Source organism: Primulina huaijiensis, chromosome 4 (genome assembly GCF_012295235.1).
Source record: "Primulina huaijiensis isolate GDHJ02 chromosome 4, ASM1229523v2, whole genome shotgun sequence".
Classification (NCBI taxonomy): Eukaryota; Viridiplantae; Streptophyta; class Magnoliopsida; order Lamiales; family Gesneriaceae; genus Primulina; species Primulina huaijiensis.
The window spans coordinates 2,924,177-2,940,228 of record NC_133309.1 but is presented as its reverse complement, the minus strand read 5'-3'; the positions used below and the strand labels follow the sequence as shown (position 1 = coordinate 2,940,228).

At 39.3% G+C, this 16,052-nt stretch overlaps 1 protein-coding gene across 1 annotated transcript in view; it reads right to left on the bottom strand.

The window, feature by feature from the left end:
- Positions 1 to 7,473: 7,473 nt before the first annotated feature.
- The window catches only part of LOC140975227 (uncharacterized), a 56,893-nt gene continuing 48,314 nt past the window's right edge, over positions 7,474 to 16,052 (bottom strand). Inside the window, exon 2 of the mRNA XM_073438817.1 lies at positions 7,474 to 7,556. Coding sequence (XP_073294918.1) covers positions 7,540 to 7,556 — 17 coding nt within the window. The 3' untranslated portion in view covers positions 7,474 to 7,539. The remainder of the gene's footprint in view (positions 7,557 to 16,052) is intronic.

Genomic DNA, 16,052 nt, shown 5'->3' with positions numbered 1-16,052 from the left:
ATACTTGACGATATTATAAATTTAGTTTTAATTTTCTAGAAAGATAAATTTATATATATTTTTTATTATTTAAATAATTATATAATATGCACACTCAAAATAATTATGTCTTTTCCATCTACAAAATAGTACCTATTATGAAGTTACAAATAATTGTTTTCTCTATTTGAATGTTCCAAATGTGTAAAAAAAAATACTATATTTTCGAGCAATCACAATAAATTCAGTCATTGTTGGTTTTTTCATGAAAAATGGATTATTATGATTTATTCATGTCATTTTATTTTTTAAAAGACATACTTCCTCACTCATCATGAAATAATATTAAGTACTTATTTTGACTTATAAAATATCTATTTTGGAGTTCCAGATCCTTGATTTGGCTATTTGAATACTCCAAATGTGTAAGAAAATACTGGATTTTTGAGCGATCACAATAAATTCAGTCATTGTTGGTCTTTTCATTGAAAATGCATTAAGATGACTTATTCATGTCATCTAATTTTTGAAAAAACACAATTTCTCACTCATCGTGGAATAAGGAAAAGTAATTATTTTTTATCGATAATATACCTATTTTGTGGTTCAAGATATTTGATTTGACTATTTGAATACTCCAAATGTGTAAGAAAAATACTTGAGTTTCAAATAATATTAAGTGACTTTTGATGGTGTCATTTGTGAAGTTAAAATATAATACATAAATCGGTACAAAGGGTATCTAACTCGAATATATAAATACTTGATTTTACTCCTTAAATACTCATATCCAATTATTTGGGGATGTCAAAATATAATTAGAAGTTAATATTGAGTGACATTGATGATGACGTTCGTGAAGTAAAAATGTGATACCTAAATTAATACAAATAAGACATAATTTGAGTCCACAAATATTTGATTTTACCTTTTAAATACTTAAATTAGATTATTTGAGTATGTAAAATATATAGTTCGAAATTAATATTGAGTGACATTTGATGATGAGATTTGTGAATTTAAAATATGATACCTAAATTGGTGTAAACAGTACCTAATTCGATCTCACATATACTTGCTTTTACCATTTTAAGATTCAATTTTGATTATTTTGGGATGTTAAAAAATATAGTTTCAAGTAATATTCAGTGACTTTCGATGATATCATTTGTGAAGTTAAAATGTGATACCTAAACTTGTAAGGTCCAAAATACGATTACGTAATCCAATTGCATACAAATTTAAGATAAATGGAAAATTCCTAATTAAATTATTTAATTACATTAATTAAATGTGGTCGGGATGTTTACATGTTTAAAAATATGGTTTTATATTTGAATGCATAAAAATATGTTTTTAAGGGTTATTCGAGACGTGACTGAGGAACGGAGATCGGGGACCGTAGAAGGAAAAAATATTTTTATTAAATGATTATTTTTAATTATTTAATATATGGTATATTATATACGGGATTTTCGAAAATAGGATCATTTGAGGTGTTTTTACGCGCTGAGTCTTATTTTAAACCAGAAATCGATTTTTGACGAAAATAGAGATTTTTGGAGGCTCGGTTAATGTTTTCGGAAACTTTCTTAAATGAAATATTTTACCCACAATATAATGAGTCTAATGAGCCTATTATACTAAGGTTATTGAGCCTAGACTCTACCCAATTATTTATATCAAAGCTTTGAAATTCCTAAGCCCTAAAAACCCTAAAACACGCGCCTCAAGCAACGTAAAATCCTAGGGCTATCTCCTCCATCAGCACATGGACACACACCCTCACTTTCAAGGCAAATTCGCGCCACTTTTTTTTGAATGAAATCGCAGCAAGTTCCCCGTCCCTCTTCGCCAACGTTCCTTGTGTCTAGAATTGTTTTCGTGCGTGAAACACGAAAAGACATATCTTAATCTTTCTTCGCTCATCGTTCATACCATATCATGTGTGTTTATACATGTTTGCATAAAAAATATGATACCATTTCATTTATTTTCGTTTTAATGAATCATACATGGAAAATCAAGGATAATTCTTCATATATATGATGAACAAAAGGGCTGCCATGATAGGACCATTAGAAGAGATGAAATTCAGAGGGTTTAGGAGCCCTAGATGGGGCTGCACAAGGGTTGAACAGTGAAGGGAAAAAATTGAATGAAAATTTGGATCATGGATAGCTAGGGCACGATTTTGGAAAGGAATAAGAGGGAGGCCACACCGGGTGCTTTCCAGGAAGGGGTTGGGCTCATGAGGGTCCTAGCTTCGAGCTATGGTGGTCCACGCATGGTTGGAGGGGCTGGATAGAGTAGGCGCACGGCTACGGCACCTCCTAGCCGTGGCCGCGCGAGAATGGGAATAACCATGCACGTCCTCGTGCATGGCTCGCTAGGGCTGGTCTAGGAAGGGTATAAGGGGTTCAATTAGGGTCTCAGCAGGGTCAGCTAGGGTCTAGTTGGGTCAGTCAAGAGCTAGGTCGAAGGGGTGCAAGGTTGTTGCGGCTAGGGTTTCGTTTGATTAGGGCAGAAAATTTCAGTAGCTATCTAGGCTTTTCCGAGGGTTCTAAATGGCTTGGTTTGGGTTGCATAGGGTATGGTTAGGTGTGATTAAGCTATGGTTCATGTTTGGTAAATTTTGGTTAAGTTTCGAGTAGATTCGGGTTGAAACCGAGACGTAGGTTCAAGTTTTGAAACGAATTGCAAATATGGTTAAGGAGCTCAAGTTTAAGTCTAATAAATGTTCATGTGTGTATTTTAAGGGGTTATATTAAGTTTGTACGGATTCAGGTTGTCGTTTTAAGGTCCAAGGGTAAATTGGAAAAGTTAGTGTTTCAGGGGCAAAACAGTCATTTTATACCTGAAAAATGTTAGAAGTTCTGGGAGTGCCCTGAATGCTATAATGAATGTTAGAATGTTTATTTTGAAAGGTTATATGATTTCATGATGAAAAACGATGAAGTTAAAAGATGTGTTGCATGCTTGGTTTAAAATAAAAACGTTATAGGCAAGAAATTTTTATAAGTGATGGATATGATGAAAGGTTTGGAGTAGGTGATTTGATTGTGACTAATACGAATATGAATACGAATACGAAAGGATTGAAAGGGGATCGAATAAGGTGTTCAAATGCGCAACGGAAGTTTAAAATTTGTTTTTCAACAAGAAAAATCGAACACCTCTACTAAGATGTGTAGCAAATACAAAAAACACAAAAATGATATTCATAGTGTGTTTAGAAATGTACCTATCAATCTCTTGAGATTGATGTTTGGCTCCAACTAAGTTGTGAACAACTTAGCTCTTGAAGGTAGACAATCTACAAGCTTCTTTCTTTCCTTCAAAATTAGGCCCACCACCAACTAGCTAGAACCCTTCTTATTTTGCACTAGAAAAATAAGAAGATTTTTCAAGGAGAAGTGATTTCTTTCCTCAACAAAGGAAGAAGAAAATTGAGAGAAAAAATTGGAGAATAATGCTCTCTAAATTTCGGCCATCATTGTGGGAGTGAAGTGGATGATGACTTTTCTTGGTCCTTGAAAAAGTTAAAGTGAGCATGAGAGACACATGCCTTGTTAATTGAAAAAGGTTGTCTCCCAACTCTTCACCTCCCCATGCATATTATATTATTTCGGCATGTAACATTTACAAAGCCCATGGACTTTTATTTTAAATATCTCAAACAAATTTGAGACTATTTAAACTTTACTTGATTTTACTCAAGCCCAATAGTTAAATAATTGTTTTCTATTGGGCTCTACAAGACCCAATAATATTTAATTAATTCAACACTTGAATTAACTTAATTATTTGGACTCTACTAGGCCCACTAGTGTTTAATTAATTCAACACTTGAATTAATTTAATTTAGTCCATAATAATGTTTATGAAAATCACAATTTTCAAATACATTATTCACTTGGCCAAATTTTAATTTAGGAACACTTCCATAAATTAAAATTTACATTTCTCTCATAGAAGTCATACTTCTATTTTTCCTTACGCCTATAAACTCATTTATAAGCCGTTCAACACATTGAACTATTTTCTCCTTTATAGAAGTCATACTTCTAATTTTCCTTACGCTTATAAACTCCTTTATAAGCCGTTCAACACATTGAACTATTTTACTTCTCAACGGGATCTAGAAAGCTAGTACTTGTGTGGCCCTCAATGGTTCATTGATACAACTAGCCGTGGGTTCACATCTCCATGTGATTCGGACTAAACATGTCCTTATATGAGCATACCCCAATTGCTCCATTCTTATTTATCAACTCCTTGATAATAAGAACGTCAGAACTCAAGTCTGATAGTACCCAACCAATCATGTTAAACGCCTAGCAGCATCGCTTACATGATTCCCTAGGTATCAAATGATAGTGCCTGCAAGAACCATTCAATTATGGTTAGCGTACAGTACGGTCCCTTCAACTCATATATCCCGACCGATTCGACAACCATTGGTTTATCGAGAGTTGTCAATGAATCGATACTATGTGTCATGTCGTAGTTGCATCGATGGTGTAATCTATGAAACCCCTTTCATAATTACCACCATACTCTGATCAGAGATTTCAAACTACATATACATGAAAAACACATAGGATATCCATACCCGTAGGTAAGCGGTGAATCCCCGACTACAATGCATCGACTCCTATATGTTTCGACAGAACACCCAACCTTGCCACCTGATGACCCCATGAGAGTCGGTAAACAAGTCAAAGTGTAATTCTAGCACATAGAGTCTCAATGTTGTCCCGGGTCATAAGGACTAATGGTGTACAACCATAAACTAGGACTTTTCCACTCGATAAGTGAGAACCACTTGGAAAGTCCTTTAATGGAGGGTTGTTCAGTGCACTCTACCAGGAGCACCTATCTGCATGCTCGGACATCACAATGTCCCCTACCAATGAAACATGGTACTCACATCGCAGATACTAGTCTCAAGCTCGAGCGGCCTATATCCTTCTTAGCGGCGGCTGAATCGACTAGGAACCGTTTAGAATATACAGTATTCCAAATATGAGTTTCATGATACTCATCATATGAGCATCCCATATTCTTTCTACTATTTGTATATTCAAGGGCTTTATCTATGCAACTAGCATGGGTATACAGATAAAGATGTGCCAAAACAATAATTTCAAATATTATTAAAATAAAGACTGTTTATACATAGAGTTTCATTGTGAACACTCGGCCAACACTTGGCTCGACGTGCACCTACTCTAACAATCTCCCACTTGCACTAGAGCCAACTACCCATATACTTCAAACCCATTGATTCGCGATGCTTCTCGAATAATGGTCCCGGTAAAGGCTTAGTTAGTGGATCAGCAACATTATCTGCGGAGCCGACTTTGTCGATCGACACTTCTCCTCTTTCCACAATCTCTCGGAGGATGTGGTACTTTCTCAATACATGTTTGGACTTCTGATGAGACCTTGGCTCCTTCGCCTGAGCTATGGCTCCCGTGTTGTCACACATCACCGGGATAGGAGCAACTCCATTAGGAATGACGCCCAACTCTTGGACGAAATTCCTAATCCAAACAGCCTCCTTTGCTGCAGCTGATGCAGCAATATATTCGGCCTCAGTGGTGGAATCCGCAGTACTGTCTTGCTTGGAACTCTTCCAAGAGACAGCACCACCATTGAGCATGAATATGAATCCAGAGGTTGACTTCGAGTCATCGATATCGCTTTGGAAGCTAGAGTCGGTATAGCCTTCCAATTTCAGTTCTCCACCCCCATAGACCAAGAACAACTTATTGGTCCTTCTCAAATACTTGAGGATGTCTTTCACAGCTTTCCAGTGTGGAAGACCAGGGTTCGATTGATATCTACTCACTACACTTAGTGCGAAAGCCACGTCAGGACGTGTAGATATCATCCCATACATGATGCTACCAATCGCAGATGCATAAGGAATGCTTGTCATCGCCGCTATCTCTGCATCAGTCTTGGGAGACATAGACTTGGATAGGGACACGCCATGACACATTGGTAGATGTCCTCTCTTGGACTCATCCATCGAGAACCGCTTCACGATGGTATCAATGTATGTGGACTGGGTGAGACCAAGCAATCTTCTTGATCTATCTCTATAGATCTGTATTCCCAATACAAAAGATGCTTCACCCAAGTCCTGCATCGAGAACTTACTTGCTAACCATATTTTAGTTGATTGCAACATTCCTACATCATTCCCAATGAGTAGAATGTCATCAACATAAAGCACCAGGAATGTCACAGCACTCCCACTGACCTTCTTATACACACAGGGTTCCTCAGGATTCTTAGTAAAACCAAACTCTTTGATTGTACTATCGAATCTGAGGTTCCAACTCCTAGATGCCTGCTTTAGACCATAAATAGATCTCTGAAGTTTGCATACCATATGCTCACTTCCGATAGATGTAAACCCTTCAGGTTGAGACATGTAAATCTCTTCCTTAATATCCCCATTAAGAAAGGCTGTCTTGACATCCATCTGCCATATCTCATAGTCATACCATGCAGCTATGGCTAGCAATATCCTTATCGACTTGAACATTGCAACTGGAGAAAAGGTTTCCTCAAAGTCAACTCCTTGTCTTTGAGTATATCCTTTTGCCACCAATCGCGCTTTGAAGGTCAATACCTTCCCATCCGCCCCAAGTTTCCTCTTGTAAATCCATTTACACCCTATGGGAACAGTTCCCTCAGGTGGATCCACGAGATTCCACACTTGGTTCGAATGCATGGAATTCATCTCAGATTCCATTGCTTCAAGCCACTTGGATGAATCGGCATCAGATAACGCTTCCTTGAAGGTCCTTGGATCACATCCATGGATAGGCTCATCATGGCCCTCTTCAAGAAGCAGACCATACCTCATAGGTGGTCTCGAGACTCTCTCGGATCTTCTAGGAGCTTGTATCTCCTCTCTTGGCTCTTCGGGTGTGGGTTCTTCAATTGTGGGTGTCTCTCGAACGTCTTCGAGTTTTATCATCTCCCCTTTTCTATCCAATAGAATTTTCTTTTCCAAAAAGGTTACATTCCTATAAACAAACACCTTTGTTTCTTGGGGATGATAGAAATAGTATCCAACTGAATTCCTTGGATAGCCCACAAAGTAACATAAAATGGATCGACTATCCAATTTATCTCCCACTACCTGCTTCACATAAGCAGGGCACCCCCATATTCTAAGATAAGAATATCTGGGAGGCTTACCCATCCATATCTTATATGGAGTCTGCCTTTAAATGGACATTTAGTGGAATATCTTTAAATTTTAAGTTATATAGATCGTTTTCAAGCTCTCCAGTACCAATCAAACATTCATTCTTGTAAATATTGCAAACACCTTTGCCAAATAAACAAGAATATCCATCTTTATCAACATAGAAATGGAAACAAAGTTTTCCTACCAATCAGGTACAAACAAAACATCTCTTAAAAATTTAACTTAAAATTATTGTTCAACAATAAGTAAACATCTCCCAAGCCTTGGCAGCAACTCTTGCTCCATTGCCCATCCTCAAGAAGGTCTCACCTTCCCTGAGCCTCCTACTTCTTCCCATCACCTGTAAATCATTACAGAGATGTGAGCCACAGTCGGTATCCAATACCCAAGAAGTAGAGTTAATTGAAATGTTTACTTCGATAAAGAACATACCATTTCCAGAACTCTTCTGGGCAAGATATTCCCTGCAGTTACGCCTCCAATGTCTAGGCTTCTTGCAGTGATGACATTCATCAGCAGTCTTGTCAGCCTTAACTGGTGTGGCTGCCACAACGGGATTCGGAAATTGCCTCATCAAGGGCACGTTCTTTTTGGGACGTTGGAAAGAACGCTTCTTTCCCTTCTCATGTGGATCAATCTTCGTACCAGATGAAGAACCCAAATAAAGAACCGGCTTCTCTTTCTTGATGGTGGATTCAAAGGTCACAAGCATGTTCACCAACTCCTCAAGGGTCGGCTCCATCTTGTTCATATTGAAATTCACCACAAAAGGATCAAACGAGCCAGGCAGTGACAAGAGTAACACGTCAGTGGTCAACTCCGAAGGCAACATCAAATACATGCCAACGAGCTTGTCCACGAGCCCAATCACCTTTAGGCCATGCTCATGGACCGAGGCCCCAGCTCGCATGCGCAAAGTGATCAGCTCCTTGACGGTCGCATGCCTACGCGGACGTGTTTGCACTCCAAAGAGCTCCTTGAGATACAATTGAATGTCAGCAGCACTCTTTGCATCCTCAAAATGCCTCTGCAGCTTATCATTCATAGAAGCCTACATATAACACTTGGCTTTCAAGTCATGGTCACACCATTCCTTGTAAGTCTGCAATTCCTCAGAAGTGCAGCTAGTCGGAGCCTCAACAGGTGGCGACTCAGTAAATGTATATGCTATCCTTTTCGAATTCAAGACGATTTTCAGGTTTCTTAGCCAAGTGAGGTAATTAGGTCCAGTTAATATGTGTTTGTCGAGTATTCCAGATAGCGGATTGCGAATCGAAGACATTGTCAAATTGCACTGAAAAGTAAGAACAGATAAATGTTGATGACTATTTTAAAATATTTGGTAAGATATAAAGTATGGACTTTTACTTTATAAATTTTCGCTCCCACTGTTTTAACATCTTTCACTACCCTCTAGTGAAAACGGGAAACTCCTTTTCTCAGTAGGTACGCAAGGTCCAATTAGCGAATTATGATCCCGAATAATATCAGCCAATCACAATTCCTAAAAGATAGTTTCCAATTGCATCTCCATGCAACCCTCTACGTAAACCTTTGTCTCACGTTTGATTAGGACCCAATAATATGACGTCGTTCATCTTTACGTGTCAAGCCTTACCCATCGATGTCGAACCTTAATGGACGGTCGCCATGAGTTCCCTCAATAATATGAGCCGAAATCATGGGAGTTCCACGTAGTTCACATCACTATGTCAATGGATGTCACAGCTTTCCGGCACCCAAGGCCCCCCCAATAATATGAGCCGAGCCCCGAGCACGGATAGCGTTCATCATGCACCCATTGTCGATGGAAGGTCTTATTCAAAATGAGGGTTTTTTAATTTTGAAAGGTCTCATCATTAATTTTATTTAAAAGCTCGCCATGTTTGATCGTATGTTTGCCGGATTCATGCAACTTTGTTATTATCATAATAATAACGCACATACTCATTATTTATAACATATCATGCATATATTATAAATAGTAAACAAAACAAGGATGATCAATTGCCCCAAAACTAACGGCCCGTGTGAGCTAAACACGGGCCTAGGTCCAATCCTAGGGAAATGCATGAGATGCAAATGCAACTATTACATATGCTTCCAATATTTACATGTCTTCGATCTTCATAATCATCAAGGCCACCATCTTCCAATCTTGATCTTCCACTATACTAATATATACAAATAAATATCCATGGCAAATAGGGATACATCTCATGGGGTGGGAACGGGCCATAAACCAAGCCCACTTTAAATTTGATAATTATTACAATCATTCAACACAAAATATCCTAGCATACACCTAGCAAATTGGGCGTGGGCTTTTGATCATCCTTCATGCATAATATCACATATCATACAACATCAATTAATTATCACAATAATTAATTGATCCAATATTATATATGTAAGGACCGTGTATCGTATTATCGTAAATCCTATGTTGATTATCGATAAATTATGAAATTGTCATGTGCTTATGTATATGATGTATATCATGACAATGAAATTGAGAAAATAAGTATCGAATATGACTTGACGTTGTAAGAGCTCGAGTGGAGAAGCCGGACCCCAATATAATACCAAAATCAATATTTGGACAGAACATGTGGCGCCCGAGCGGTAGAAAATGACCGCCCGAGCGCTAGTGTGGAGTAAGGGGTGTTCTCGGACAGAACATGCCGCGCCCGAGCGGTAGCTTTTGACCGCCCGAGCGCGGAGCAAGTGACACTCGGGGGCAGAAAGTCTCGCGCTCGGGCGCGAGAATTCTACCGCCCGAGCGCCAAAGCGGTGGAGTGATAAAAACGAGGTTTCTTCTTCTTTTCTGCATTTTATTTCAGAGGTTTCGAGAGAATACGAGAGATTTCTATTTTCTTTCGTCCGAATCGACTTCGAAACGCTGTCTAAAAGCGAAACAAATTATATATTTGTGATCGTCGCGTCGAGGGCTTCCGACTGAGGTAATTTTCTTCGAGTTCCAGCAGTTCTAAATATCAAAGTGCTGGAATAGCATGTATTTGAAGTTGAATTTCTTATATATAGTAGAATAACCGACAAGAAACTCATATTCGAAGTCGGAATTGAATTATATTATGATTTGAATTTGATATGAATTTTTGAAGTTTCAAATGATATTTGAAACTCATATTAATGATTTTTGATTAGGTTATTGATTGGAATGAGTATGTTATTGATGTAGATAAAGTATTATACCGATATCTTCAGGCTACATCAACTGGAACGAAGAATTGAGGTATGTTGCGACCGGGTAACATACGACAGGTATCTGTATTATATGATATATGTCGGTTTGATTGGATTGATTGGAATGAGATTATGTGTCTATATGCCTTATTTGTTGATTGATGTGGCATACATGACATTGAGATTGAGATATCGATGTATAAAATAAATGTTTTGTTAACACACATCGTTTGATGCATACATCGATACATGACATGCACGTTGAGCTATGATCCTTGGATACCCTGATATGATTTGATTGGATTCTGGGGTTTGTGAACACAATCGCTATGCCGGTATTATATGACCCGTAAAGCATAGACAATTGTGGCCCCGATGATTGGATATGAGATTTGGGATTTGATGGCGCTTTGTCGACGCTATCATACGAGTATCCCTTATTGAGGCCGGTGTGCCAGCTCGAGCATTGATTTGATAGCGATTCGTTTGATTCTGACATGTGCTCAGTGGATGGGCATTTGACCCGATACCTCCACGACATACATGCATTGCATCCTATATATCATTGTTTAGATATCTGTGGTATATATGATTGGTTGTTCCATACGGAGCTTTGCTCACCCCCAAGGGGGGCTGTTGTTGTCTTTGTGTGTGGACAATGGCAGGTACTCCAGGATATCAGGAGACCGGAGAGGGTACTTCTGGAGGGAGTCACAGTTTGAGCTGAGGTTTTATGTTTTGTTCCCAGTATATGTATGTATCTATATACCGGGGCATGTTCCGAGGATATGAGTCGTTTGTATATGATTGATTTTGATGATGTGTGGGCATGTCTTATGATATGAGATGAAATACTATTTTTAGTATTCAAATAGTATATGTTTTGGGGTCATGGTAAAGAAAATTTTAAACTCGTTTTCCGCTGTGATTAATTAACCCTAATCAAATTGCATTGTAATAACGATTAGGAACTAAGGGCCCCACACGTAGTGGTATCAGAGCCTAGCTGGGAATGCTCGATTGAGTCTTGTGTACACGTGACTAGGCACAAATGAATTGTGCGTTTGTGTTTGAATTATTTGTATTACTTGCTCTTACTTGATTTGATTTGAGTAAGTATCTGATGAGATTGATGATATGAGGTGATGATGATGTGACATTGATATTGATTTGTGATATTGATCCTCTGATTTGTAGATGGATCCCACGAATGAAAATGCGAGTAGCAGTACTGAGAGGATTGCTAGACAATTTGAAGGATTGTCCATGGATGTAGTGATGGCTCGATTCCAGGATTTGAAACCACCGAGGTTCTTTGGCAATGAGAGTGCAGAAAGAGCAGAGGCCTGGTTGAATGATATTGAGCATCTGTTTAATATTGTGGAGTATTCCAAGGCTCGGAGACTGAAACTTGCTTTGTATCAGCTGAAAGACCGAGCAAAATCTTGGTGGGAAGCCGCCGAGATTGGATTGAAAGAGGCCGGGATTGAAGTCACATGGGATGTATTCAAGGCCCAGTTTTTGGAGCAGTATTCTCCTCCTTCTTATTATACTGCTCAGGAGAATGAAATCAATAATCTGCAGCAGGGAACGATGTCTGTTGCAGAATATGCTTCAAAATTTTCTACTCTGTTGAAGTATGCACCTCACGTAGCTGGGAATGCGAGGGCAAAATATAACAGGTTTGTGAATGGTTTACACCCTGCTATATATACTTATGTTGTTTCTGGATTGCCTACGAGCTACGCAGAGGCAGTTGAATGAGCTAAGGCAGCTGAGGCTGGACTCAGGCGAGGAGGTCCACAGTATACTCCTCCACCACCAGTGTCAGCTCAGCAGCCTGCATTGCGTCCAAAGGGTAAGAAGTTCAAGAAGACTGGTTCTGTTTCTTTGTCTTCTTCGAGTTCGAGTGGATCACAGCGAGGGAGTCCTGTGATTGCTCCCTACTGTAGTTATTGTGGAGGTAAACATACTATCGAGCAGTGTCGAGGTATGTTTGGTACTTGTCATCAGTGTGGGCAGGAAGGCCATTTCTCTCGAGTATGTCCGAACAGGGGTACGACTTCTTCCCAACCCCAGCCTGGATTTAGAGATGGCCCCATNATACAGGAGCATCTCATTCATTCATATCTCATGCATTTGTTGCATCTCACGATATTGAGTGTACCCCGTTGTACGATACTTTGTCGATAGCCACGCCAGCAGGGAAGATTATTTTGTCTGAGCAAGTTGTGCATAATTGTGTATTGATATATGAGGATAATGTGATGTTCTTGAATTTGATTGTCCTCCCAATGCACGACTTTGATTGTATTGTTGGCATGGATATCTTGACAATAAATCGAGCTACTGTCGATTGTTTTCATGGAATGGTTCGATTTCGACTGGTTGATGGACCCAAGTGGAATTTTTATGGCAAGGGTTCCCAAGCCAAAATTCCATTGGTATCCTCTTTGGAAATGTCTCGACTTTTGACTAGCGGGGATGAGGGTTATCTTATCTACGCTATTGATGTCTCTAAGAAGGAGCCTTCTTTATTTGATATTCCTGTTGCGAATGAATTCCCAGATGTATTTCCCGATGAGATTCTTTATTTTCCGCCTCATCGAGAAGTTGAATTTAGTATTGATCTGATGTCGGGGACTGCACCTATATCGAAAGCTCCTTATCGCATGGCACCATTGGAATTGAAAGAATTGAAAGAACAATTACAGGATCTTCTCGATAAGGGATATATTCGACCGAGTGTATCACCTTGGGGAGCTCCAGTGTTATTTGTTCGAAAGAAAGACGGTACTATTGCAACTGTGTATCGATTATAGGCACTTGAATCGGGCTACTGTGAAAAACAAGTATCCACTTCCTCGTATTGATGATTTATTTGATCAGCTTCAGGGTACTTCGGTATACTCTAAGATTGCTCTTCGATCTGGTTATCATCAAGTACGAGTTCGAGACGAAGATGTGCCTAAAACTGCTTTTCGTACGAGGTATGGCCATTATGAATTCTTGGTTATGCCTTTTGGTCTCACGAATGCTCCTGCTGTATTTATGGATCTAAGGAATCGTGTCTTTCGAGATTATCTTGACCGATTCGTTATTGTATTTATCGATGATATTCTTGTTTATTCGAAATCAAAAAGGGAGCATGCTGAACATATGAGACTGGTACTTCAAACTCTTCGCAATGGCCATTTATATGCTAAATTGTCCAAATGCGAATTCTGGATGGATAAAGTAGTATTTTTAGGCCACGTCATTTCGAGACATGGCATATCGGTTGATCCTGCGAAGGTTGAAGCTGTATTGAACTGGCCGAGACCTACGAATGTTCCTGAGATACGTAGCTTCATGGGTTTAGCTGGTTATTATCGTCGTTTTATTGAAGGATTTTCGAAAATAGCTAAACCTATTACTCAACTGACACAGAAGAATCAGCGATTCATTTGGTCAGATGAATGTGAAGCTAGTTTTCTTGAATCGAAGACGAGATTGACCACAGCACCTGTGCTTACTATTCTCTCAGGTACCGGAGGATTTGTAGTGTGTACAGATGCATCGGGTAAAGGTTTGGGCTGTGTTCTGATGCAACATGGCAAAGTGATTGCTTATGCGTCTCGTCAATTGAAATCTCATGAAACACGTTATCCTGTTCATGATCTTGAATTGGCCGCCATTGTATTTGCTCTGAATATTTGGCGCCATTATTTGTACGGAGAAAAGTTTGTTATCTATTCAGATCATAAGAGTCTGAAATATCTCTTTTCTGAATCTGATTTGAATATGAGGCAACGCAGATGGATGGATCTCCTGAAAGATTTTGATTGTGAAATTCAATATCACCCGGGATCGGTGAATGTTACTGCGGACGCCCTTAGTCGTAGGGTGCATGATTCTGTGTTAGCTTCTGTCAGTGTCGCCAAAGTACACGAAGATATATGTACTTCTGGCTGGACTTTTCACTCGAATTGGAATTCTGTCACTGTCTCAGCATTGTAAATTGAGCCGAACTTGATATCTAAAATCCTAAAGGCCCAACGAAGCGATGCGCAGATTCAGAAGTCGAAAGAACTTGTATCTGCAGGACATCAGTCTGGATTTCAGATTTCTTCTGATGGTTCTTTACGACTGAATGGTCGGCTGGTAGTCCCTAATGATTCTGAATTGAAATCTTCCCTTCTTCGTGAAGCACATTGTAGCAAATACAGTATTCACCCTGGAGGTCGGAAAATGTATTTGACACTGAGACCTCAATTCTGGTGGAGACGTAGAAGAAGGACATTGCTGAGTTTATTTTGAAATGCTTGGTCTGCCAGCAAGTGAAAGCCGAGAGAATGAAACCGGGAGGATTACTCCATAGTCTCGAAATCCCGAAATGGAATTGGGAACATATTGCTATGGACTTTGTGACTCATTTACCTCGTTCGCCCAAGGGCTGTGATGCTATTTGGGTCATTATTGATCGGCTTTCGAAATCTGCACACTTTATTCCGTATGAACGGACTTATCCTTATAAGAGAATGGCCCGTTTATACATTGAGAATGTTGTGAGACCGCACGGTGTGCCAGTCTCAATTGTATCTGATCGTGATCCCAGGTTTGCTTCTAACTTCTGGGGTAGTTTTCAGGAAGCGATGGGTACGCGTTTGGCTATGAGTACTGCTTATCATCCTCAAACTGATGGCCAAACTGAGCGTACAATTCGGACGTTAGAGGATATGTTGCGTGCGATTGTGATGGATTTCAGAATGGGATGGCAAGATGCTTTACCATTGGTGGAATTTTCTTATAATAATAGCTTTCAGACGAGCATTAGTAAGGCACCGTTTGAAGCTCTATATGGGAGACGATGCAGATCACCGTTATTTTGGGATGAAATTGGTGAACGACAATTGACTGGACCTGAAATGATACAGGAAATGAATGATAAGGTTCAGTTAATTCGACAGCGGATGAAAGCCGCTCAGGATCGTCAAACGAGTTATGCGAATAAACGAAGACGGCCCTTAGAATTCCAGAAAGGTGACAGAGTGTTTTTGAAAATATCTCCCTTTAGAGGCACTGTTCGATTCGGCATGCGAGGTAAATTATCTCCTCGTTATGTTGGTCCATACGAGATTCTTGATCGAGTTTGTGATCTTGCGTATCGATTGGCATTGCCCCCAGCTTTATCTGCCATTCATGATGTGTTTCATGTTTCTATGTTGAGAAAATATGAACCAGATCCATCACATGTACTTGCACCTGATGAGGTTGAACTTGATCCTTCACTATCCTATGTTGAGCAACCTGTTCGCATTATGGATCGGAAGGAGAAGATATTGCGTAATAAATCGATCCCTTTGGTTCGAGTACAATGGACACGACATGGTGTAGAGGAGTCAACATGGGAATTGGAAAGCAAGATGCGAGAATCCTATCCGCACTTGTTTGATTCTATTCCTCCTGTTCCATTGTATTCACTGTATGCTGATCCATTTACTGATTTTAGTTTTGATATGTACTATAACTGGTAACATATTATATGTTTGCCAATGTTATGTATATAGAAATGTTTGAGATTTCGAGGACGAAATCCTTTAAGTGGGGGAGAAATGTAAGGACCGTGTATCGTATTATCGTAAATCCT